At 43.1% G+C, this 24,185-nt stretch overlaps 1 protein-coding gene across 1 annotated transcript in view; it reads left to right on the forward strand.

Moving 5' to 3' along the window:
• Positions 1–364: 364 nt before the first annotated feature.
• The window catches only part of kcna4 (potassium voltage-gated channel, shaker-related subfamily, member 4), a 44,746-nt gene continuing 20,925 nt past the window's right edge, over positions 365–24,185 (forward strand). Inside the window, exon 1 of the mRNA XM_034577722.1 lies at positions 365–4,138. Coding sequence (XP_034433613.1) covers positions 874–2,997 — 2,124 coding nt within the window. The 5' untranslated portion in view covers positions 365–873 and the 3' untranslated portion in view covers positions 2,998–4,138. The remainder of the gene's footprint in view (positions 4,139–24,185) is intronic.

The following is a 24,185-nucleotide window of genomic DNA, read 5'->3' on the forward strand; positions in this document are numbered from 1 at the left end:
TAGAAAAAAATCCGTGCGTAATGTCTGCGCTAAAAATATATGTCATCCACGCTTTGATCCCCGAAGCCCTCTCACGTCAGCCCGATAATAACATCAATAATAACGATAATAATAATGAGGTTATTAAGTTTTTACTGCCTCACATTAGAAAAAAAGACGCGGTTAGCAACCTGCACTGTGCGGTCGCCAAAACAACCACAGACATCAATGTGATCACATCGTTTTTAATGTTTTTATTTATTTATTTGTTGCCTGAACCAACTGCTGTTGTCTCCTCTCCTCGCAGCTCCAGAGCGGCAGGAGGATAAAGTCAGGGAGATTCACCGGAGCTCCATCACACAGACCCACACTCCTGTTCCTCAGCGCAGTAAATGGCCACACACGAGTGAGCACGGACGCATTTTGGACGCCAGCCCTGCTCGTGGAGGAATTAACCACCTGATGGGCACCGGAGGAACCGTAGGGGGGGGGAGACTGTTTGGGTGTCGCTTGTTGACTTGGTGATTTGTGATGGCGAACAGATAAAGGGCGCTGCAAGTTTTGTGGCACGGGGCGTGTGCGTAACAGGCTGTGCCCCCCCCCCCCCCCGGCCGCTATCATCCAAATATAGACAGACGTATATTTTGGGTTATGGTAATGATGTCATAACCCGCTGGAGGCCAGGAGGAGGTGAATATCTCCTGTCATGTAAGTAGCCACATGGACGGCACCCAGCATGGACCGGATTGAGGTGTGTTTGTTATCGTGACGGTCTCCTATTCCCAGTACCGAACCAGTTCATGCCTCGTTCTCCGTCCGCGCGCGCTCCGAGCTGCAACTTCTACCCCCTGGCCTGCGCCCGCGTCGCCCAGTAGGAGCGAGCCGACCCTGAAGATGGAGTTCGCCATGGTGGGTGCGGACGGCGGGTGCAACAGTCACCTGCCGTACGGATATGCCGGGGCTCGCGCACGGGAGAGGGAGCGCGACAGGGAGCGCGAGGCTGCACAGTCTCGATCGGCGGCTGAGGAGGTCTCGGCCGAGGGTGGCAGCGGCGAGGAGGGAGGAGGAGGCGGCGGCGGCGTAACGGGGTCCACATCCACCTCCTCTACCTCCTCCACCTCCACCACCTCATCCTCATCATCCTCATCCTCCTCCGGCGCTCATCTCCTTAACAACCGGCAGCATCAGTCTCGCGCCGCCTCCTCCTCCGCGAGCGCCAACATCAGCGGTACCGCCTCGCGCTCCTCCTCCTCCTCCTCCTCCTCCTCCTCCTCCTTGCAGCCGCCACAACACCAGCAGGAGCCGGAGCAGACGCACCGAGTTCTCAGAGAGCGCAAAAAGCAGCGCGGCGTCGGCCGGTGGAGACGCAGCCGGACGACTCTCGGCGGGGACCTGCGCCACTCGGAGCTGGCCCTGCTCGGATCCGAGGAGGACATCATGATCGAGGAGGAAGAGGCCGAGGGCGCCGAGGAAGAGGAGGCGGCGGAGGAGGAGGAGGAGGAGAAGGAGGAGAAGGGGAGCAAGAGGTCGAGCTTTCTGTGCAACATGGATGATGAGGAGGAGACGGTGTCGATCACCGACCGGCGACCTCAGTCCGGTTACGGGAACGTGTACAGCGAGTTCGGCTGCTGCGAGCGAGTGGTCATCAACGTGTCGGGGCTGAAGTTTGAAACTCAGCTCAAGACTCTCACCCAGTTTCCGGACACTCTCCTGGGAGACCCCGACAAGAGAATCAGGTACTTCGACCCGCTGAGGAACGAATACTTCTTCGACCGGAACCGACCGAGCTTCGACGCCATTCTTTACTACTACCAGTCGGGGGGGCGGTTGAAAAGACCCGCCAACGTCCCGTTCGACATCTTCTCCGAGGAGGTGAGGTTTTACGAACTCGGGGAGGAGGCGATCCTCAAGTTTCGGGAGGATGAGGGCTTCGTGAAGGAGGAGGAGAAGCCGCTGCCGGAGGACGAGTTCAAGCGTCAGATCTGGCTGCTGTTCGAGTACCCGGAGAGCTCGACTCCCGCCCGGGGCATCGCGGTCGTGTCCGTCCTAGTTATTGTCATTTCCATCGTCATTTTCTGCCTGGAGACGCTGCCGGAGTTCAGGGATGAGAAGGAGTATCTGCAGCCGCGACTCAACTCCACCGAGCCGGACCACGGGTTCACCCCCTTCAACGACCCCTTCTTCATCGTGGAGACGGTCTGCATCATCTGGTTCTCCTTCGAGATCATAGTCCGCTTCTTCGCGTGTCCGAGCAAAACCGCTTTCTTTAAAAACATTATGAACTCTATAGACATTGTCTCCATTTTGCCTTACTTCATAACTCTCGGCACGGACCTGGCGCAGCACCAAGGCCACGGGCAGCAGGCGATGAGCTTCGCCATCCTGAGAATAATCCGCCTCGTGCGGGTGTTCCGCATCTTCAAGCTGTCCCGGCACTCCAAGGGGCTGCAGATCCTGGGTCACACCCTGCGCGCCAGCATGCGGGAGCTGGCCCTCCTCATCTTCTTCCTGGTCATCGGTGTCATCCTCTTCTCCAGCGCGGTGTACTTCGCCGAGGCGGACGAGCCCTTGTCCCAGTTCACGAGCATCCCCGACGCGTTCTGGTGGGCCGTGGTGACCATGACGACGGTGGGCTACGGCGACATGAAGCCCATCACCGTGGGGGGGAAGATAGTGGGCTCGCTGTGCGCCATCGCGGGCGTGCTGACCATCGCGCTCCCGGTGCCGGTCATCGTGTCCAACTTCAACTACTTCTACCACCGGGAGACGGACAACGAGGACCCGTCGGCGGTGGTGGAGACCCTGCCCCCGGGGTGCCCTTACTTCCCGGACTTTCTAAGGAAATTGAAAGGCTCGCCCTCTGGATCCTCGATGGGCGACAAAGCGGAGTATATGGAGATGGAGGAGGGGGTCACGGAGTCGCTCTGTGGCCTGGACAAGAGCCCGAGTAAAGGAAACGGCACAGACATAAGCAGAAAAAACAGCACTAACTCAAAATCCATTCAGACTGACGTGTGATCACAAGTAGAGTTTCGTTTCGTGTTCTTTTTGGTTTCTAAAGAAGAATATTCCCTATAAAGATGCTTCTTTACGCCCAAGAGCAGGTGGTCCCCTCTGACACACGTTTTACGCACGCCACACACACGCACACAAACGCACACACACGTGCACGCACACAGACACCAATTGGCAGTTTTCATTCTCTCCCATCTCAGAACAATAGCTTCTCCTAAATCCTCTCTCCACACAGAAGAACCAACGATTAGGAACAAGTACAACTAATATTTGCCTAATGGGTTGATTCATTAATCCATCTAACCTGAATGGGCTTCCGAATTCGACATTAAAATGGAAATTCGAGACAAGACAACCTTTGCATTTGCACTTTATGGGTTTCATCTGTCAATAAGAGAATGGATAGGGGGCAGTGGTTCTTTGCTGTTATGCAATAAAGTTACAAATTTGTTTGCACTAATGTAGAATTTGCGCTGGGTTTGGCATCTTTTTTATTTCAGAGACAAAAACTGCAGGCCATGCAAATGGCAATAAGTTAGTCATCCTCCAACTTAGCTGAAGAATGTTTGAGCGACTTCCACAAAGAGAGCAAACTAAGGATAATAACAACCCCTCTAATATGCTGCCAATGGAAATTGGACTCCGACAAAGGAAAAGTCTAAGAGATTTATTACTTGTCCAACAGTTAATATTAATTAAACCTTCATTGATAAGACAAAGCATTTAGTAGTCATCAAATGAACCAGGGCTAGAATTATTTTTATGACATAACTTCCACAACAGGCCTCAAAGGCCTCATGTTGACCCACCATGAGAGCTAAGCACATGAGTCATCCGAGTCAAAAAGTGGCTGGAGAAACGACTTGCCCCGCCAGGTTTTTGTATGGACAGGCTTGGAGCCTTGGCAACAACAGTTTCCCAAGTTTCATTTAAACCACCTCAAAATGACAATATCCCTTTATATGGACGCAGATGGAAAGCTATAGCAAAAATGACTCTGTGTTGTGGAAACTCCGCGGAGGGGAGTTTGTGAGCCACTTCCTCTCCTGTCCGCTGGACTTTGTGCACAAAATATTTTTTTTCTCAAGAGGACTATGATTACCTCCGAGCTCAGAGGATCTTCAGGATGTGGATGTCTTCCAAGGTATGTGGCCTGCAGTTCATGTGTGACAGTGATTTTCATTCAGTGATGATGCAAACAATTTGTGTGTTTAGATAATGCAACACTGTTAATAATATCTTAACCTAACCTTCACTTTGCACCCTCGGTTGTCCTTTATCAACGAATGACGCCTGATGATGTGTGCGTAATAGTTCGTGAAATACTGTAAATTAGGATCGATCATGGTAAACATGACGTCATCATGTGGTCAGGTAACGTCCCTTCTCATTAATAATAGCAGTAATGATCTCATCCACCTTGACACGAGGTCGGCCTGCTGAGAACTCGTGTCAGTGATTTTGGAAGATTTAGCACAAAGGATTCATTAATAGAGTGTCTGGATAGTTTACAGATGCAGTTTGGGATTAGTAGGTCTTTTATATAATTCTGAAAATAATGCTTAATCACCGCCGAGTTTGCTCTGCTCTGTTTGACAGTTTTCTCTGTATTCAAGTCAAAACAAGTGATTTAGGTTTGGAGGTTCTTTTGTTTGTCTCTGCAGTCCATCCACATTATTGATTCACCTTGTATATCAAGTGTAGGACGAGGACATTGTGACATGACGCACACTACACTGCATTTATCTGTCAGAAACATTTACCATCTAATCCATGTGGTTCTACAGATATAGCAAAACTAGTTTTCATTCGAAATTGCCTTTTGGTGGTTTGACCGTCACTTTATAGAATGATGTAGAATATGTGCAGAGTTTGACACTTTGGCTGTTTTCATATTCATCTGGTGGGAAAAGCTTCAGTGTGCTCAACTTAAATCTGAATCAAAGAAGTTTGCATGAGCAGAATTATTGGGGCATCGCATCAAAACGACAATCACGGTCCAATACACAACTAACATCAGTACAATGAAATGGACTTTTCAGAAAGCTACAAAAAAGCAGTTTAACTTTAAAACTTGGCAACAACTGCATATTCATATTCACCTTTTTCAATTAGAAAGGATTATATATGTAATCTTGAGAGATTTAAACAGGTACCTGAACTTCATATCAAATGTTGGGAAAAAGTTGAGGTCAAGTTCAAATTTGTTGCTCTCAGAAAAGTCACAAAGCCGGACTGACTCGACACGGCTCGGCAGGTTTCTGAGTTATAGTAACTGCATCGCAACTTCATTTAAAGTTGTCTCTCCTAACTTTTGTCACAGTCCATGGACATTTGCATTTATCCAGGAGGTCCATTCACCCTGTCAGTCACTTCATCAGAGCTTCCCAGCTTCCCCCCCCAGCACATAATCACTGCATCAGCACACAACACAGAATAATAAATTGCACTGTGTGTTTGTCTCCTCAGAGGAACTATTCATACAAGATATTTTCAACACCTGCACCCACACACGCCCACACACAGACACACACCATGCTGGCACGGGGCCACAACTCCTCTTGATACCTCACACTTAGCACTTACATAATATGGCTTATGGCAAGAGGTGCAATCCAAAACATTTTTCAAGCAAAGTGTGTGGGTCAGGCATATTCTTAGGCCTGTAGCTGCTGAGCTGACTGTGAAAACAGCCTGTTTCATCCCGAGCCACAGAGAAAGAGCTGAATGGTTTGGACTGTGCATAGCGACCTGTTGTCACGTGCACGGCGAGTCTTTGTAGGGCAGATTTAGAACATATGGCCGGGACATGTGACGAAGTGAGAGTTATTTATGGTTAATGTTTTTCAGAAAGGTATTCCATGCCTGTCATAGGATGTGTGTGTGTGTGGGGGGGGGGGCTGCATCATGTTAAACCAGGGGTTTGTTTCATAACGTAAATAGTTGGAACCATGTTGTTTGTGATATAAGCGTTTCACAAAACTATCATGCTAGCTATGCTGGTAGCTAACAGACTATGAGCCGTAGACTGTAAATAAAGATGGATGATGTGTTTCCACTTCTTTAAACTATCCAGGAATGAAGCCAAACTATCCCTGATATGCAAGGCGGCCATCTTGCGACGATGATGTCTTTCAATGTAGCGATTGGGGGATGGACCCGCGGTATTGAGGTCCTGCCGATACACATGCTCGACCAATCAGTCTCCGCTGTCAATCATGACGTTTCACCCCATTTTTGGGGGTTGTCATGTCGTCCATCTTTGTATATATGTTTCAAACAATCATTGTTCAAACTACTGTGGTTTTGGGACGTCGTCGAACTTCGGATGTTAGTTAGAAGTACAAACGAGTCGAGTTGGTTAACAGGAGGTTATTTGCTAGTTTTGCTCATCAATGAATACTTTGAGTCACTTCGCTGCTTGACTTTATTTTGATGAGGGTTTCTGGAGCGTTTGGTCTTTTGGTCAGAAAAGATAAACAGTTTGAATATATCACTTTAAGCTTTGGAAGCTAGTGATGTCGTATACGGACTAAATGCTTTATTGACTTATCATTTGATTTGAACTGACAGATGATGCTGAAAGTAATTATCCATCACAGCCTCATGCTCTTGTGTTTTATTTTACAGTGCTTCACTGTAGTGCACAGTGAAAACAATGGTAAATGGCAGAGTGGCAGATTTTGCTTGTTGAAGGAACTCTTGTGGTAAGAGATTAATTTCTCTTAGACCCAAAGCTAAACAGTCAGGCAACGTAAGCAAGTTCACAGAGGCCCCAGGTTTTCTGTGTGGCAATTACTTGGTTGTACTTGAATTAATTACAAATTTGGTTGATGATATGCAAAACACAATCTATCATAACTACAATTACAAACTGAAGAGAACGACCCTAGAGTGGCTCCTGCATCTTTACCCGATCTTATTGGTAAGTCTGGCCAATGGTTCAGAGTAGATAATAATGAGTCACATAAAAAACATTTACAACCTCCTCTTATAACACCATAACAGAGGACATGAGGCATGAAGGATTCGCTAAAGTAGAACGGCACTCAGTCGACTGTGTACGTCTGCTAAGGGCCAACTGTCCCCTTAAACTCAATGAAGCTGCACCAAATTTCACACACTCATAGTTATCAGTCCGCTTAATGTGACGGATTTCCTTTCTATGAAGATTCATTAATTATTGTCTGGGAAATCGGTGAAAACACCTTGGCTGATAGTGTTAAAGGATTTTTGGACTTGCCTCGTTGTTCAGATCAGTGCCAAAATGTATTTATATAATATTTAATTTATTGATATTTTAGTTTAGTGAAAATCTGTTAAGCTGTTTTTGTGTAATCCTGCTGACAAACAAACAAGCTGAATAAAAATCACACGTACAAAAACATATAATTTTATGTTTGGATCAGACTGTCTCAGTTGGGCTGGTTTGGATTTAGATGTCAGTGTTTGGCATCAGCTAACTAATGTTTTTACTGTGTTCCCAACATCCCACTTCTAGATTAAAACAACCTGCTCTGCGTAAACAGAAGTGAAACCGTGCTGACAACCGTAGATCACAGTCACAGCCGACCATGCTGCTGACAAACGGCTCATCTAGCTGTTCAGAAAACGACTCCGAGCTGCAGCCAAGACATCCTTCAATCTTTCACTTCCACAAATAGGATATTGAATGAGATTTAAAAATATCGTTCAACGGGGCGAGTTTAGTAGCAGGTTGTTAATGGCGATAATGCAGCAGTGTGGTAAGACTCTGATTTTTACATTAGACCTTGTCATAAAAAGTTTTAATATTTAAGCGCCTGCACACCAACAGTTGTTTTAGTCAGTTGTGTTTACTTTGCATCTATATATATAAAACCAAAAATCATTGTGTGTATGCTTTTGTGTGTGAGTCATTCAACCTTTGCAAACCTTAAAAAAAAAAAAAAAAGTGAACTGTTAAGTTTGTTGGCTTGCAGTTTTCTCCCTTCCTGCTTCTTCTCTCGCCACATCACCGCCTCCTGCTGAGCAGCGGAGTAGTGTGAAACCATTGGCATGACTGTGTATTATGTCACTGGCATGCTTGTGCGCTTGTGTGTGTGTGTGTGTGTTGCTGATACAAGCAAAACAAGGACCCAGACATCAAAACATTGCTCCGCAGTGGTCAAAAACTAGTGGTCAAAATCTCTGCAGGGCACCTTTAATGGGACACCACCACCCTGACCACCATGAAGGGGCCTAACAAACCCACAACTGCTGACATGAAGAAGAATTGTTAAAATGGTTGAATGAAATTGTGTATTTAAGGGAGAGTACTGTCCAGTTAGGGTCAGGGTTAGTTGAGAAGTGAGTTGTTGGAAAACGTGAGGTCGAAATGTGGAAAAAAACATGGATGCTGTGAACAAAATGTGTTGTATTTGTGTGTTTAGAGCATTTAAACAATACCCTTGAAAACTCTGTCTAATATTTGCGTAATACCGAAGAGCAAAGAGAAAAGGATCAGGTGTGACAGGCAGATAAATCATTCAAAACGTACACAGACAAAAGTGGTGTTAAGCGCTTTTGATAGACGGATCTGCAGTTTGCAAGTGACAAGTAACGACAAGTTGACATTAGAAGCTACTGTTTAAAGCTGAATGTGAAATTATCTGACTTGGTTTATAAGTGATAAGTAAATTGTTGTCACATTAATCTTTCCAGTCAGGAACTAATTTGTGTGATTCCTCAATACTTAAAGAGGCTGTATGCAAGTTTATGCTATTGCTACACAACCCATGTTTACATTGCTGTTTACCAAATGAGTTCAGCATCAAACTTGATTCCTTTTCTTGTTGAGAGCTGTTTCCAACAGTGGAAAAACAAAGCCAACTTATTTCTATCACTACTGAAGTTAGCATGCTAACTAGCCCCAACCTGGCCAGTCCATCAAGTCCCTCTCAGATAACGAGTCACAATAGCGTCCAGTCCGAGTCACAGTTCAGATTCTAACCTTTTGCAGCGCCTGAAGCTTTTTGGCAAGCGGCCATCACCACCAACCACCCCCGGCAAGAAAACACATTTGGCGGCAGAGGAAATCTACTATAGCACCTTAGTTGTACTGTTAAGATGTAAAATGTGCCACCCGCACAGCAGAGAGAAGTAGATGTCCATTAAACAGTGTATACAAGCCCAGATGTAATCAACCAAAATAAGTGAAATCGACAAGAGCACCGAATTTCCAACAAAGCTTCAGCACATTATTGCAGACAAAATAAATAAATACTTAAATGTCAAGCATTTAACCAGGAGTTCTTCTTGCCCTAACAGCTTTTCCACTGACCCATTTGGTCATTTTTTCCACATACGTAATGATTTAGTGAAAAAGATTATTGATCAAACCCAATTACAGAAACTGGAACAACATAATGACGTCGGCTTGTTTGAAAAATTACCTTAAATGTAAGTATAAATAATGAATTCATAGATGAGCTGTCATGCCTCGCTGATAAAATCTTTTTCTTGGGAGTAATCAAAGCAACATGAAAAGGAAACAACGAAAAGCAGTGAGGAATTTCATGAGGCTGGAATGTCTCTCTATTTAGGCTTTCTGTCCTGCCAAACACATAAATCAGACCTGATAAAGGGCCGTCAGCTCGGCCGCGTTGCCAGCATAAACAATACGATCCTAGCTGTTGTCATCACATGAGAATTTACGGTAGTTGTTGTCCCTAGCCCCCGGCGTGAGCTAGCTTCTTGTAGAATCATTAACAACGGTTCAAACGGGACGGGGGTCGATTCATCAGGTTCAACTTGAGAAGGCGGTTGAGTGATTGTAGCGGAGCCGCTGTCTGAACCTGTTGGTCAGAGGAACGCTGAGAGACATGGGGGAGCCAAGAGCCGTGAGTGGTGAGATAAAGACAACAGGCTTTTAACCAGGTGAGAGGAAATAAACCCAGCGCTGCTCTGTGGCTAAACCCCTCCCCCAAGCAAAGACTGTCCAATCATAGCTTAGCAACCTTAACGAGGCACGGCGTTCCCATCATGCTCTGGGTTTGGATTGAAGTGGAGATACTGGTGTGATGTCTGAATAATAAGAAATAAACAAAAAAGGCTCCAATGTGATTCAATATTTGAGGCAAACACAAAATATTTTCTATTTATTCATGAGGAAAAACACACCAAGTATAACGTCTGCACAAATTCTGCACTTGGCCGTCAACAAATATTACTGACGTTGGAAGAAGTGAGAAGAAGAGTAATCTCATCATAGACTTCAAGAGCAACAGACTGTGGAGTAAATCTGCCGCCATCATTATAAACTGTGTGACAAACAAAAAAAAACAACAACATCAACTAACTTCCTGTGTCATTAACCAATTAAATGGTCCACGTTAACGTCGTAGCTGCTTCGGGACATCGTGTACTCGACAGAGTCTGTTTGTCACCTGCGGTTTTTCCATGTAAACACAGTGTTCACACACGGCCCCGTCTGACGAGAGCAGTTAATAAAGCACACTTGGGATTTCAGCCCCAGTGTAAGTTTAAACCAGCTCGTGGTTTCCATGTAGCAGTTGCATAATGTCGCTCTATTGAAGGATAGCAACCTGACTCCCCTGCCCCCCCCCTCTCCACTCCTTCTTATTGGCTGCATTAATCTGACAGTATCCCAGGCTTTATTGTGTTACTTCATTCTAGATGTGTCGATCGTATTGCCAATTACACATAAGCCTCCGTGTTGGGTTTCTCAGTTTCTGACAAATCCGCTGCTTGTGTGTTTAGAGGAGAAATACGGATTTGGGCTTTTAGATTCCACAATGGTAAATTTAAATTGAAAGTAAAGATTACAAAAAGGTATATTTACAATATGGCACGGTAATCCTGTTCTGCGGGTTTACCTGCAGCGTGCTCAGAGGTATGTGTGGTCGAAATGTTGATTAAGTTCGCTGTCACATACAGACAATCTGGGCCAACAGAGGATTTAAGATTTGTTGTGGCATTGGGAAAGGTAAGCATTTCAAAGATTTGTCATAACAACTTTCTTCCCCTCCCTCATTTTCCAGCGTGAGACCTAAAACACGACGCTGCAGCTTTTTATGACCAAGTTTGAGATTTGATTAAATGAAACAGCTGCTCAACCATCATAAAAAAAAAAGTTTTCTCTCGCGCTCGCTGTGAAGATGAGCTGGTGAGCGGAGGACAGGCGCCCCGCTGCCCCTGCAAAGTTCTGTGGGGCTGCAGACGCTGATCATCAGCTGCGGGACTCGAAACACAAAACACACACATGCTCACAAACATCAGTGCAAAACTGTAAATATAATTAAAGGCCATGCAGGAGTCATTAGAGGCCAGAAGCAATGTCAGCATTTAGCTCTGGACACATTAGAATGAATTTCATCATTTAAAGATATTATATGTCACAATATTTCATTAAAATGTCTAAACAACTACTCGTTCTCTTATATTGACCTTTACATGTGGACATTTAAGTGTAATTTAGTTGCGTCTTGTGTTTTCCCGTCATACTAATTATTGATTCACGCGGTTTTACTCTTTGTTTTCATGATGTCTCACTGGATCAGTGTCAGAGCGGGAATTAAACACAGACTGCGTGCCACTAAAAGTGTTTGTCTAAAAATACCCCGAGCCAGTGATGGTCACGTTAGACAACAGACAAATTCTCCTTCCTGTACAACAAGGACTCGTGTAGGACAAAGCGAACGTCAGTGACACATTAATGTGCTGTCATTTTTAGGATGTGACACTTGGGCAGTTGTTAAGTTTTTTGAAAAGTACATTTAAATGCGAGTCCTTCGGCGACATATTCAAATAGAGGAGACACAACAGCTGCAGTTACGAAACTGAATTTGTAGGTTTACAACAACTTTGGCTGTTTCCACTCAGTCTTTGTGCTTCGTCAATAGTGTCACCCACGTAACAAGAGGAGGCTCCGGAGCCTCTGACTAACGATGAGTCAAATTATGTACATTATTCATGCAGACATGCTATATTAGGCTGCGGCATACATCGCATGCAGCATTAACTTGAGCAACACAGTACAATACAAATATGAGCCTCAGAGTGGAGTGTGTGTGTGAGAAGGTGTGAGGGATTATTTACACCTTCTTTAAATCTTTAAACAGAAGCTTAAAACCATCTCTTCAGCCTGACTTTTGATTCTGTATGGTTTATAGACTAATGTTAAATGTATTCACTTATTTTATTGCATCTATGTTGTCATTTTATTCCCTTTATACTGTAAATATTATTTTTATGTGTCTTTTATGTGTTTATTCCATATTATTGACTTTTTTCTTGTCTACTTTTGTTTGGTTTCGTCTTATTTTTGGCTCATCGGTCAATTGCGAAGCACCTTGAACGGCACTATCCTGTAAAAAAGGTGCTATGCAAATAAAGTGCGATTGAATGTTTGAGGGTGTGTGTGTGTGTGTGTGTGTGTGTGTGTGTGTGTGTGTGTGTGTGTGTGTGTGTGTGTGTGTGTGTGTGTGTGAGAGAGGTGGTTTTGAGTACTTGTCAGGTGTTTGCTTGTCTATCTGTCTAGATTTTATCAACTTTAAATCGAGTTCAAGACGCCCCAGACGACCGAGGACCCAATGATGCAGTAATTACTACATGTAAAGTAAAGTACCCATGTAATTATGTAGTATTTCCAATGAAGGCAAGGGTTGAGTGCTTTTACATACAGTGATCTGGGCCAAATTGATGGGTTCTTTCTTGGCCCGTGTCCCATCCATCCAAGAAGTTTCCTGGAAATCTGTTCAGTAGCTTTTGCATAATCCAACCAAACAGCAAACACACAAACGGATGAAAACACGTAAAAGTGTTTTCATAAAAATCTGAAAACTCTGTGCTCATTGACCATCTCATCTCCACGTGAACATCATTTACACACCAAAACATAAGATGAGCTCTGTGCTACTCATCGAGCTCGTTTGATGTACGGTACTTAAATCACTCTTACTCGCGTGTTAGTTGAAATCACTGAAGTCCACAGAGAAGGGAAAACTGGAGATCTGTGTTTGCAGCGAGATGGAAATCTAAATGCACTGATTCATCATCACCTACAAATGTATGCTGCTCAGTGTAGAATACTAGCAACAATCCCTCATCTGCTCGTATCCTTTTCTCCAGAAACTGTTGGGTTTTCTTACATTTCAGCAGCTTGACAAAATGTTCCGGTGATTACATCGTACACAGTTTGATAACCCTGTCAGTAAGCGGTATATCACCATTACCCAATAGACAGTACAGGGACGTCCTGTATTACTCACTCGCGCTGCTGAACAGAGAACAACTTGGGTTTAAATCCAGATCAAATCTGAGCATTTTTCTCGGTGCCACGTGCAGCTGAGTACACGTCGCTCATCGGGGGGTTTTCTCCACCAGTTCTCGACAGTGTGACGACCCGTGATTGTTAATCGGTGATAGGTGATATCCAGTTATGTAAGCGCCACATGTGAGTCAACATCGGTTACAGTCAGACGACCTCAGGTCTCGCCCCGTGGTCAGTCTCGGTCGGCGTGGACACGGAAAACACAAATCCTAGATAAGCCAGGATCAGGGGGGGGTGTCTCCTCCTGTATCGATCAGCGTTATGTAAACTTGAGCCCGGCTCACAAACATGAGAGCGTTCTCGGCTTTTGTCCTGCCCGAGCCGCGGTGCTACGTGGTGGAAAATGGCTGCCACGACCAGACCTCTGCAGACCTCTTCTCCCACTCGTTCTCTCTGCTCCCCTGCTTTGGAGTGACTTGATGCTTTTATGTGGAGTGACTAATGCTCGCTCTAAAGGGCCCCGGGTGTATCTCACTGTGTGTGCATGTGTGCGGGTGTATGTGTGTGTGTGTGTGTGTGTGTGTGTGCTCGCAAATGCTCGACGCAGCCAATCAGCGAGCCAACATGAAGATGAGTCAGTTTCATGGTCTGCAAAGATCGAGATCCCCCACACACACACTTCATCTCGATCCATGCAAATGGTTTGATTTGTAATCGTGCACAGGAGTCAGTGTGTACCATAACGCTGGGGAGCCAATTCATGCGCATTGAAGGACAGCGGGATGAGAGTTAGAGGGGGAGAGGATGAGGTTGGAGGTGAGACTGATGAGGGCAGAGAGCCACAAACAACAACACACACTGTGGTTTGTACTGAAAGAGTCAGGGTATTGTGCATTTGTGTGAACACGTGTGTGTGTGTGTGTGTGTGTGTGTGTGTGTGTGTGTGTGTGTGTGCCTTAGGAAAACTGTGAGACTGTCAGATTGCCTGTAGGTGCGTTGACAGTATTTTCCTTCATCACATTCAGACGTCCACGATCACCTCCATCAAAGAGGTTAAGTTTCCCCGTCTGTTTGTTTGTTTGTTGGCACGATTGCGCAAAAACTACTGAATGGATTTTTCAATGATGGGAGGATGGGACACGGGCCAAGAACGAATCCATCACATTTTGGCATGAATCAGGACAAAGGGTTCGGGTGAATCCAGGAATTCTTTGACATTTTTCAACATCGGATTATCCCAGGATACAATAAATGGATCTTGATGAAAAGATAATCTGATATATTTACGGGATTGATGTTTATGAGTGTGAGCAATTTGATGCGGCTTGATTTAATTGAAGGCAACTGGACCTTGGCAGTGGTGTGTGTGCGTTCTACTGGTGGCCGATCAAGTTTGTCTTTTTCACCCGAGACTTCAGTAAGATTAATAATAAGTAATAATGTCCATTTTAAAATGGCTTGTGTTGCTTTGTGTTTCTCTAATAGTTATAGTGATAGTGTTACAGTGTGATAGTTATTTAGTAGTGTTGTTATCACAGGGACATGCAGAGTAAAGCATCTGTGGCAAAAACCACTCGTTGACTGTTTTGGCAGAAGTTTTCTGTGCCCATTCTTCATTTAATTTTATTTATTATTATTCTAAGTAAGGGTTCCAGGCACAAAGTTGAGATGAACACTTCTAGTGCCAGAAGGAACTCTTTCTTCTTTAGTGAGTGAATTCCCATCATGCACTTATCATTATGTGGGTGGGGCGTCACAGTGGATCAGTGTTTTGCACCTTGCAGCAGGTTTATGGATGTAATGATGACTAATGCAGGTGGTTCACTCAGCAGACGTTGGTTTGCCTGAAGCTTGTATTTTAACATAGAGTGCACATCATGGTTGTGTTGTGTTTTTAGCTGCTGGCTCCTCTTTGTGTCTTTGTAATGTGTATGCAGGGGACACTTCTGGCGACATTCCACGTCTCGTAGTTGATTAGCACATTAACGCGGTAATTGCTGACTGGCTATCTGAGGTGAGAGACGCTTTATGAGAGAAATGGGACGTGGGTGTTGCACGTCGCCTCCCTCCACAGTCCCTGTAAACACAGACAGAGAGCTGAGGGCAAGAAGAAGAGCGATTTAAAAAAGATGAATTCAAAGCAGCAGCTGGTCAGCGACTGAATCACTGCTGCTAAAATATCTACTCACACATTCTTACACATTAACACTCTCCTCCATTATGTTTTCCATCCATATCTGTTTTCATCTCCGGCAAATTACGTTTGTATGCTGACTTGTTTTCTCAAATACGTGATTGGAAACATAACCGCTGCCTGGATTGTGTTCAAATCTTTTTTTTTTAAAGGCAATGGAAGTGCAAGTGGTACAGAGGAAGCTGCGGTGCACGCTGGAAATACAAAGTGCAGCACTCTGACTCCAGGGACTCGAGTTAGTGCTGAAATGAACAAACGACTCACTTCCACTCGTTGTCCGACACGACTAAAATCTTCCACGCGGCTCTCGTGCAGACTCGCTGCCCTCAACGCTACACGGGTCTGTGCCCGACAGAAGCTGCTACAAGAAAAAACTGCTGAGGAGAATTCTTGGGAGCTTCAGGGTCCGACAGAAAGGTTCAGATAAAAGAGTCGGACAGTGGACTCAGTGCTTGTTAGCCTCTTAACCTTGTAGCTTGTGGGAGTTATTCCTGAATCCCCCTGTGTGTAGACTTTGGGACGGGTTGGTTCAGTCACGTTTTGTTAAATTACTGTAAACGTGTTCATGTAGCATCAAAATAATTATCATAGTAAGTTAAGTAAAACTTCGTCTTGATTCCAGAACCATCATCTTGTGACATTTGGGAAGATAATTGTTCTATTTCCTCTCAACAGTTTGTGTAGTTTCCAAAGATGCGCAACACTTGAAACTCATTTAAATAGGATATGTGCCAAGGGAAAATAACACTTTAACATCCCGACATTGGTTTGAGTTGTGAGTCCCATGTGTGGTTAGAGTTCAGCATCAAAAGCACTGTGGTTAAAGTTAGGAAAATGACCATAGCGTAAACACTTCCTCTTTCAAATCCCTGTTGACTTGCTCCGCATTAAACCGAGTCCAAGTGCTGGGAGTCCTTTAATATAACAGTTTGTGACAAGGGTTAAATGAGAAGATTGAGACTACTCTCAAGTCTGTATGACGAATGTGACGTTACTAAAACCCAGTCTGCTGTTTAATATAAACTATACTGATGCTATACTATGAACTAATGTTAAAAAAACATTCCTGGCTCCGAGGTGGCACTTTTTAAAGTCAGCTGCATGAAGTTGGCCTCCTCAATCTTGGGAGGATTTTCAGACTTGGACACAAACAACAGAACGCCCCCGTCGGGCTCAGCTCGGGCTCGTTGCATTTCCTAAGTTTTAAGAAAATCGGTTCAGTAGCTTTTGCATAATCCTGCTAACAAGCAGCAATGAGAAAAATAACCTCCTTGATGGAAGTAATAATATTCACGACATGTTTTGATCAGTTTTACGTTAGGATCTAGGTCATAGTTTGATGTGTGACTTAGTAAACCCGTGGTGTTGGGGGGGGTCTCATCCTGTGCCAGTTGTCGTTTTCACTTTCACTCAGATTTACTGCAGCAGGTTGGCTTTAATTTATTTACGCCACTTTACCTCTCATTCAGATAATTTGTTGTCAGGCCTCTCGGCTCCGTGTCTCTGCCTCGGCTCATTCTATCCACTTTGGCTCCAATTAGTGTTTTTCTCTGGCTCTTTTTGAGGTGAAAACTGTGGTCATTTAGATTGTCTGTGCTCAGATGTATGTAAATTAGGTTTTAACGTGGGCTGTAGTGGCTTCAGAGGATGAGGCTGTGGTAAGATGTTGTTTTTAAAATGTGTGAATTAGTTTTTAGGAGAGCAGTGTTTTTGCACATTGACATGTGAACTGTTCTGACGAAGCTGAGAAAGTTTCATTTTTTCGTGGGATGAAATCATAATTTTACTGAACTTTCGTTGTGTTTATTTTTCTCTCATGGATCCGATATCAGTTAATGATACGTCTGGATGCCAATACTGCTCGTCCAGTTTTTCTAAGGAGCTAGTAGTTGATTTCAGAAATGCCATGACATGTTGTGGAAATAATTCTCCCTGCGGACAACTGTTACCAGTTTTGGCTTCGCTTATACCTCAGAGGGTGAAAAACGCCTTAATGTTCAAGGGACTTTGCAGTTTCATTTTCCTTGGGCCAGGTCCACGCAGCTATTTTGGAATCGCTTTCACTGACGTCTGTTGGATTATGCAGCGAAACCACAGTGTCCTCTTTTAGGATTTTTTTGTTTTACTTCTCAGGCCACTAACAGTAAATCCTTTCTCCCTGCAGCCAACTCCTGGTTTTTTATACAGTCACGGTTTTCTGCCTCTTCGTTAGAACGCTGGACTTTGCAGTTGGCAGATTTAAATTGCCGCCACAGCACTGATGGAAAATTCCATTAAATTTTGTTGCTGTTAACAAACGGTTGATTTGTTGATTTTCCTGAAGCTGCATCGTCTCCTTGTGTGGGCCCGACATCTTCTGCACAAACAGAATATCGGCTGAATAGAAAACATGAAAGTAGACTGCAGTGTATTTCTCTTTCCTTCAGTAATACTCAGAGAACAAGTTTGGGGCAGTAATATATATTTCATACCATTGCTATCCCTTTAATATTTTTCCACTATCTCCACCAGCCCATGTTTTATTACATACTTAAGATAATACAGGATTTTATAGCCATTAGCCGCATTAAGCACATTCACTGCCTTTTTACTGCATCTTTAACTGTGACTGAGACAGTTCAGTAAATCTGTCACCACTGCAGATAATATCACACCTACACTTCCATCTCCTCTTCCACACCGTCGTTAATCATTAGCAATCGTAGCTGTGTTACAGAGGCAGCGTTTATTAGGAGAAATATTCCCCAAAAAACCTCACTCAAAAGTTTCAGGTTTGTCAGAACTGGAAACTACAGTTTAATTAAAGTCATTGTAGTTAACCAGCAGCTTGAACTGGAGCAGCTACAATACCTTTTCAGTTGTATTTTTTAATTTCATGTACTTAAACACTTAAAATCCCTAAAGTAAAATGTGTCACTTTTACTCACAATAAAAACTATTTATCTAACTTCTTTCAAAATGAAAAAATGCTCTGTGTAATAATAATAATAATTTTTAGTTTCTACTATTTCCTTGTGAAAACTTGATAGGATGTTAAACCACTTTTTATTTGTCATTGATCATATTTATTAAATTCCCTTAAGATTTCCGTGAAGATAAGATTTCTCTGATGGACCTTGTAAACCAACAGCAGACATTTGTGTCGGTTTCCTAACTAAATTGATTTATGAAAGAATGAATGAATGGTGACAGGTGAATGAGTGAGTCAGTCTGGGAATAAATGATTGAATGAATTCATCTTTAGAGCTAAAGTATGTATAATGAGTGAGTGATAATTCAATCATCTGCTTATTAACAGAAGAACGAACATGTGGGTGAGAATAAAGGAATAAATGAATGAATGAGTTGATGAATGGATGACACTCAGTGTTTGAATGAAAGAAATGAGAAAGAATGAGAAAGAACGAACGAGTGAATGAGTCAAACAATGTTGTGTTAAAACAATGGAACGGATTTAGAAGACCAATGTGTATTTATGAGGTTTTTTGAGTCTAAACAAGATTTTGAAGTGATTTAATCCGAACTATTGAAAATACATAGATTCTTAAGTATCTCATTGTATACTTTGCTCATAAATAGAGTGAAATGTGGATTTTCCTCACGTTAACATGCAACAATAAGAACCAAACCCTCCTCGTCCTCGCTGAGCGTCTCTCGTTCTGGTGTGTCAGCGTGTGCATGGGGAAAGACGTATTATTATTAGTTATCTCAGTGTTTGCCTCTGTGGTTTTCCTGTGAGCTAATTGGAGCCCTCCCATGTGTCCCAGCCGAGAAACTGCATGTTTGTGGTTAAAAATAGGTACAGCATTTCCTGCTGTGCCAGGATCAGTACTCGTTTCAAAAAGACCCCTCCTCGCCGCTGCTTGTTAATTCTCAATCCTAGCTGCTGCCTCTAAAATCCAGTAATCAGGCAGGCCTACAAATGTGAACAAAATACTGTATGCACTGAAGCATTTTTAAAGATTTATATGTCGTCATTATAGTAACAGTGGGATTTAACTCTTTACACAACATGTTTTTCTTACAGTACATCTATCTACTGACTCTAGAAATCTCATGTATTTGGCTCAAATTTGTCAGGAGCTGTTCATCTTATTGGCTTCAATGAGAAAGAGGATGTGCAGTGTTGAATTTAGTGTGAATTGGACATGTTATAGTTTCATTATGATTAAACTTTGAACTAGAATGGCACTAAGTAGAGGCCACACCTCTGCTAAGGCCCAATAGTTCCCCAAATCTCACACATTCATATATCAGTTCCCTAAACTTGATCGGCTCTTCCTTGATCCACAGAGCACCACATTTCGTGGTAATCTAGTAGTTTTTGCATAATCCAGCTAACAAACAAACAGACAAACAAAGAAACAAGGCTAAAAACACAACCTCCTTGACAGATTTCTGACAACTATAGGATGTTGACGACAACGGCAACGACAAAGGATTCTCCGGTTAAGGATTCTGCGTTCTGAGTGGAGCTTCACTGAACTTTGAATTTACACGTGAACAGCTTTGTGTGCAGCAGCAGGTCTGTATTTGCTGTGGCTCGATTACTGCAGGGTCACTTTTCACAGTGTCAGAAAGAAAAAAGCTGCAACCAGCATCACCACAGAACAAGAAAACAGCCCATTCCAACCGACCAGTTACAAAAAAACACAGTGCCATTGTTTTGATCACATATGAAATCTGTCAGCGTTTTCCTAACATGATAATTATATCAGCCTCAGTGTGAAGGATCCTAGTTCATATAAACTGGCAAATTTACTGTGACTGCAGATCCAAGTGCTTTTTGGGAAAATGTACAGTAGATGTAAATTTGTAAATACAGCCCAGGCCCCGAACACTGACTCAGCAGAAGAAGTTCCACTGCAGAATATTTGATCCTGATTCATATTAGATGTGGATGTTTGCAGGTTGATGCAGGTTTAATATTTTTAGTTCCACCACAAACTTTATTATAAACAACTAAATAAAAAGAAAACACAAATACAACCAAATCTCTGGAGCTTGAACTAAGAAAATTAAATCTTGTTTTATGTAAAATCCAAAACACCAATTATTTCTGCATTGTTTAATCAGTAAAAGATTTCATATCAGCAAACATAAAACGCTGACACTGGGAAAAGGCTCTAATATTGGCTGATGTTATCTTATTATCAGCTCTACTGAATATATTATTATGTTTTTGGTTTCCTTTACTTTTCCTCCAACGCTCAACTGAACACAAACATAGATCCGAGACAGTTAAATGCTGAACCGTGGAAAACGTTGACAAAAAGCTCATTGCTGTGCAAAGCTTTTAAGGCTATTGAAAAAACATGAATATATATTTTTTAATCATTTAACTTGACATAAAGAGCAGTAGAAAGGAAAATTTAAATCTGTGTTTGATGCGACCACCCTCTAATCTTTTCCAAGGCACTTGGCAGGTGGGTTGTTTCTGAGCGTCTTTGGGAACTTGGCTCGGTTCTTCTGTGGTTTCCTTCTGTCTCAATGTTTTCATGTGATCCCACTTTGACTCTGTGATGTTGAGATCAGGACTCTGTTGGGGGCACAGACTTGATTTTTCCCTTTTTCTTCTCGTTGAAGATTGTACTTCATGACTCCGACTTTGTGTTTGGGGTCGATGATCGTGCTGCTGATTTAATTGTGGCCCGGCAGACGCCTCCCTGATGATGTTTGCATCGTACAAATCTAAACGCCTAAAGTTGTGAGTTGTTCTTCGATAATATTTCATCTCCACAGAACCACTGATCCTCCTGCTCTCACATCTCTGCTTTCACAAAAGGAAAAACTGACATTTTACACTGGTGGTGAGTTTAATCTGGGCTTTTTCTCCTGCAATGGTAGAGAGGTTTTAGTTTATGTATACGCATCGGGGGGGCTCTGGCTCAGCAGGTGGCGCAGGTGGTCCGACAACCTCTAGTCCGCTTGACTAAGAGTCATTGGGCAAGACATTGAACCCCCCCGATTGCTGCTGACAGCTGTTCTGCCGGTGTGCGAATGAAAAATCACTGCATATAGAAGCACTGAATGAGTGAGTGTGCGAATGAGTGAATGTGACTTGTGGTGTGAACCACTTTGACTGGTTCCAAGAGAAGCACTATGTAGTCCATGAAAACCCTTTTTTGAGATGTCCTCCATAACTGTTCATGATGTCATATGACAACACTGTCGCACATATATTTAAAGTGCTCTGGTGATGCTGACAATAAAAATGATTTTCGCTTATACGTTGCGGTACTGACGTCCTACAGACTTTTTGGCTGAGGCAGCAGTTACAGGAAAACAATGGACAAGACCCCTCAGGGTTAATGACACTACGGTTTGTGCATCTTCTGGTGGATTCTGTTGCAGAGATGCACAGATATTTGTTGCAGATTTAAACAATATTTCAGGAGTATATAAATCTCTTAATTTGTTTTAGCCTAGTGCTAAATCAGGGCCGGATATCAAGATAAAACGTTTCATTATCGTCGATACTGATAACTACCAGGATAAATGTCACATTATTCTTTGTTTTGAGTTTATGGACTTGAACGATTTTGGCTCCTGAGTGAAGGTTGTGGTTTTAAACTCTTTTTTGATGAGCAGAGAATGACAAACACTTGATAACCGGCAAAATATTTAACAAATCCGAGGTAGATCCATTGTGCTATATGTCCTCACCGTGCTTACACAATGCATTAGCACTATATTGACGGTAAATTATATTGTGATGATATCATTTTATTCCCCGGCCCTTTGCTAAACTATTTGTATTTGTTCCTGGAGGTTTTGCCCTTTTCCGTGGTCATTTAATCTCAAACAGCCCAAACAAACAAGGAGCATTTGATCAATGTGTTGTGCTACTTGCACAAAACACCGACCGGGGGTTTACAAAACTACAGGAAGGATTTTCCACCCCTGGAAGTATTTATTCTATCCCTCATTTTAAATGGCCGTGAGATAAACGGTACAATTACCCTCATGTCATTACCGAGCGCAGGATGTTGCTGGATGACAGAACGTTGCATTGGAGTCAGTTTTACTTGATTATCAGCAGCATATCTCCAAAAAAGACACAGAACCAATTTCCTTTCATTCTCGTGGACAGACAGACGTTCCTATTTTTCTGCTGCTCAATGCAATTAATAAGACGTGAGTGCGGACATGGATCGGGTCAAACTAACAGACACAAACCACATTTTAAATCTAAATACAATAAATGCACGTCCAGGAAATATTCACGTGCAAGTGACTGGTGAGAGGTTTTCCGATTTCATTTAGATTTATATTTGTGGTTTCATTCCTTTTTTTTAATCTATTGTTATCTCCCTGTGCACACCAGCCTGCCCCCCCCGCCCCCCATGTGTCAGACTTGATCAATTGGCTCCATGTAAAGTTGCTCCGACGTTGCACTTCACATGTATTGTGAAGAAAACACTCATCCCGAGGACGGGGTGGAGGGCACCGTAAGTCATTACAAAAAGAAAACCAGTGTTTGGGGTAAATGTGGTCATCGTCTTGGCAACAAGGACTGGAATATCTGATTGGGCCGATCTGTCTATGGAAAACACTGTCCCCAAGTGTGTGAGTGTGTAAGAGTGTGTGCGCGCGTGTGTGTGAGTGTGTGTAAAGTCATTTGTGTGTGTGTGTGTGAACATTTGCACTTTCTGTAACTCTGCACTTTTCTTTTTTCTCACCTTTTGTTTGGAAAATGTGAGATTTTTTTCCAAACAGAGAACTGGCAAACAGGGGGACTGTAGAAAAAAAAGATTATATATATATATATATATATGAGTGACTTTCAATCAGCCACATATTCTGGAGAGAAATTCCACAGCTCAAGAGAAACCGTATGATATCAGTAGCAGTTGCGGGTGTTGGCGGCTCGTCGGGCTCCGTGCCGTTTTGAAGTGGCTCTGTGTAACAGCTGGGGAGCAGGTTTTTAATCCACAGTGCGGGGCTGAATTCTGATTATACTGTGAACGTTACACCATGTCTATTCAAATGCAGGGCTTGTCCTGTCTTCAAGGCCCACACTGCTTCTGCAGCAGCTCATCTGTGGCACCACATGAAGAGAGAGAGAGGAGGAAATAACACAATAGCGTCCACATTAGAATTTGCTGAGTTTTCTCTGTGCCTCTATCATTTTTTTTTATAGTTTTTACTGTATGTTTATATTTTTATTGTTTTCAAGGTCAGTGTTAGTACTTTGGGGCTGCAATGCAGATTTTGTAAACGCCTAAGTTGCCCAGAATTTGTCGGTTTTATTTCACATTTCATATTTCCGGCTCTGTGAGCTTGTTGGGAGTCGTACATTTATTTTAATGACCAGTAACTCTCTGGGTTGGCACTAGGGAATAGGCTTGTCTCAACCTAACCAACCTATCTTTTAGTGTTTTACTTTTTTTAGTTAAGTCTATATATTACTCCAAAGGCATTCAGTGGAGTCAAACCTCCGCCAAGGTCCAACAGTCGCCTTTAGTTCTGCACCAAATCCGTCCTGTTCATTTGGACAAAGATATAAAACTGTCGAAGATACATAAAACTGTTGATCCTTTACAGAATCCACATTATCTAAGCTACACATTGGTGGTAGTTACAGGTTTGTGAAAACATGCCAACACATTTAAATTGATGCCAACACATTTAAATTGAAAAGATGCACATTTTTTAACTTTTTTATTGTCAATAAATCCATCATTTTCTTGTCTCTTGTCTCATCTTTCCACCAAGGTTTGTGGAAATACATTCAGACGTTTT

The sequence above is a fragment of the Hippoglossus hippoglossus genome, chromosome 3, assembly GCF_009819705.1.
Source record: "Hippoglossus hippoglossus isolate fHipHip1 chromosome 3, fHipHip1.pri, whole genome shotgun sequence".
Classification (NCBI taxonomy): domain Eukaryota; kingdom Metazoa; phylum Chordata; class Actinopteri; order Pleuronectiformes; family Pleuronectidae; genus Hippoglossus; species Hippoglossus hippoglossus.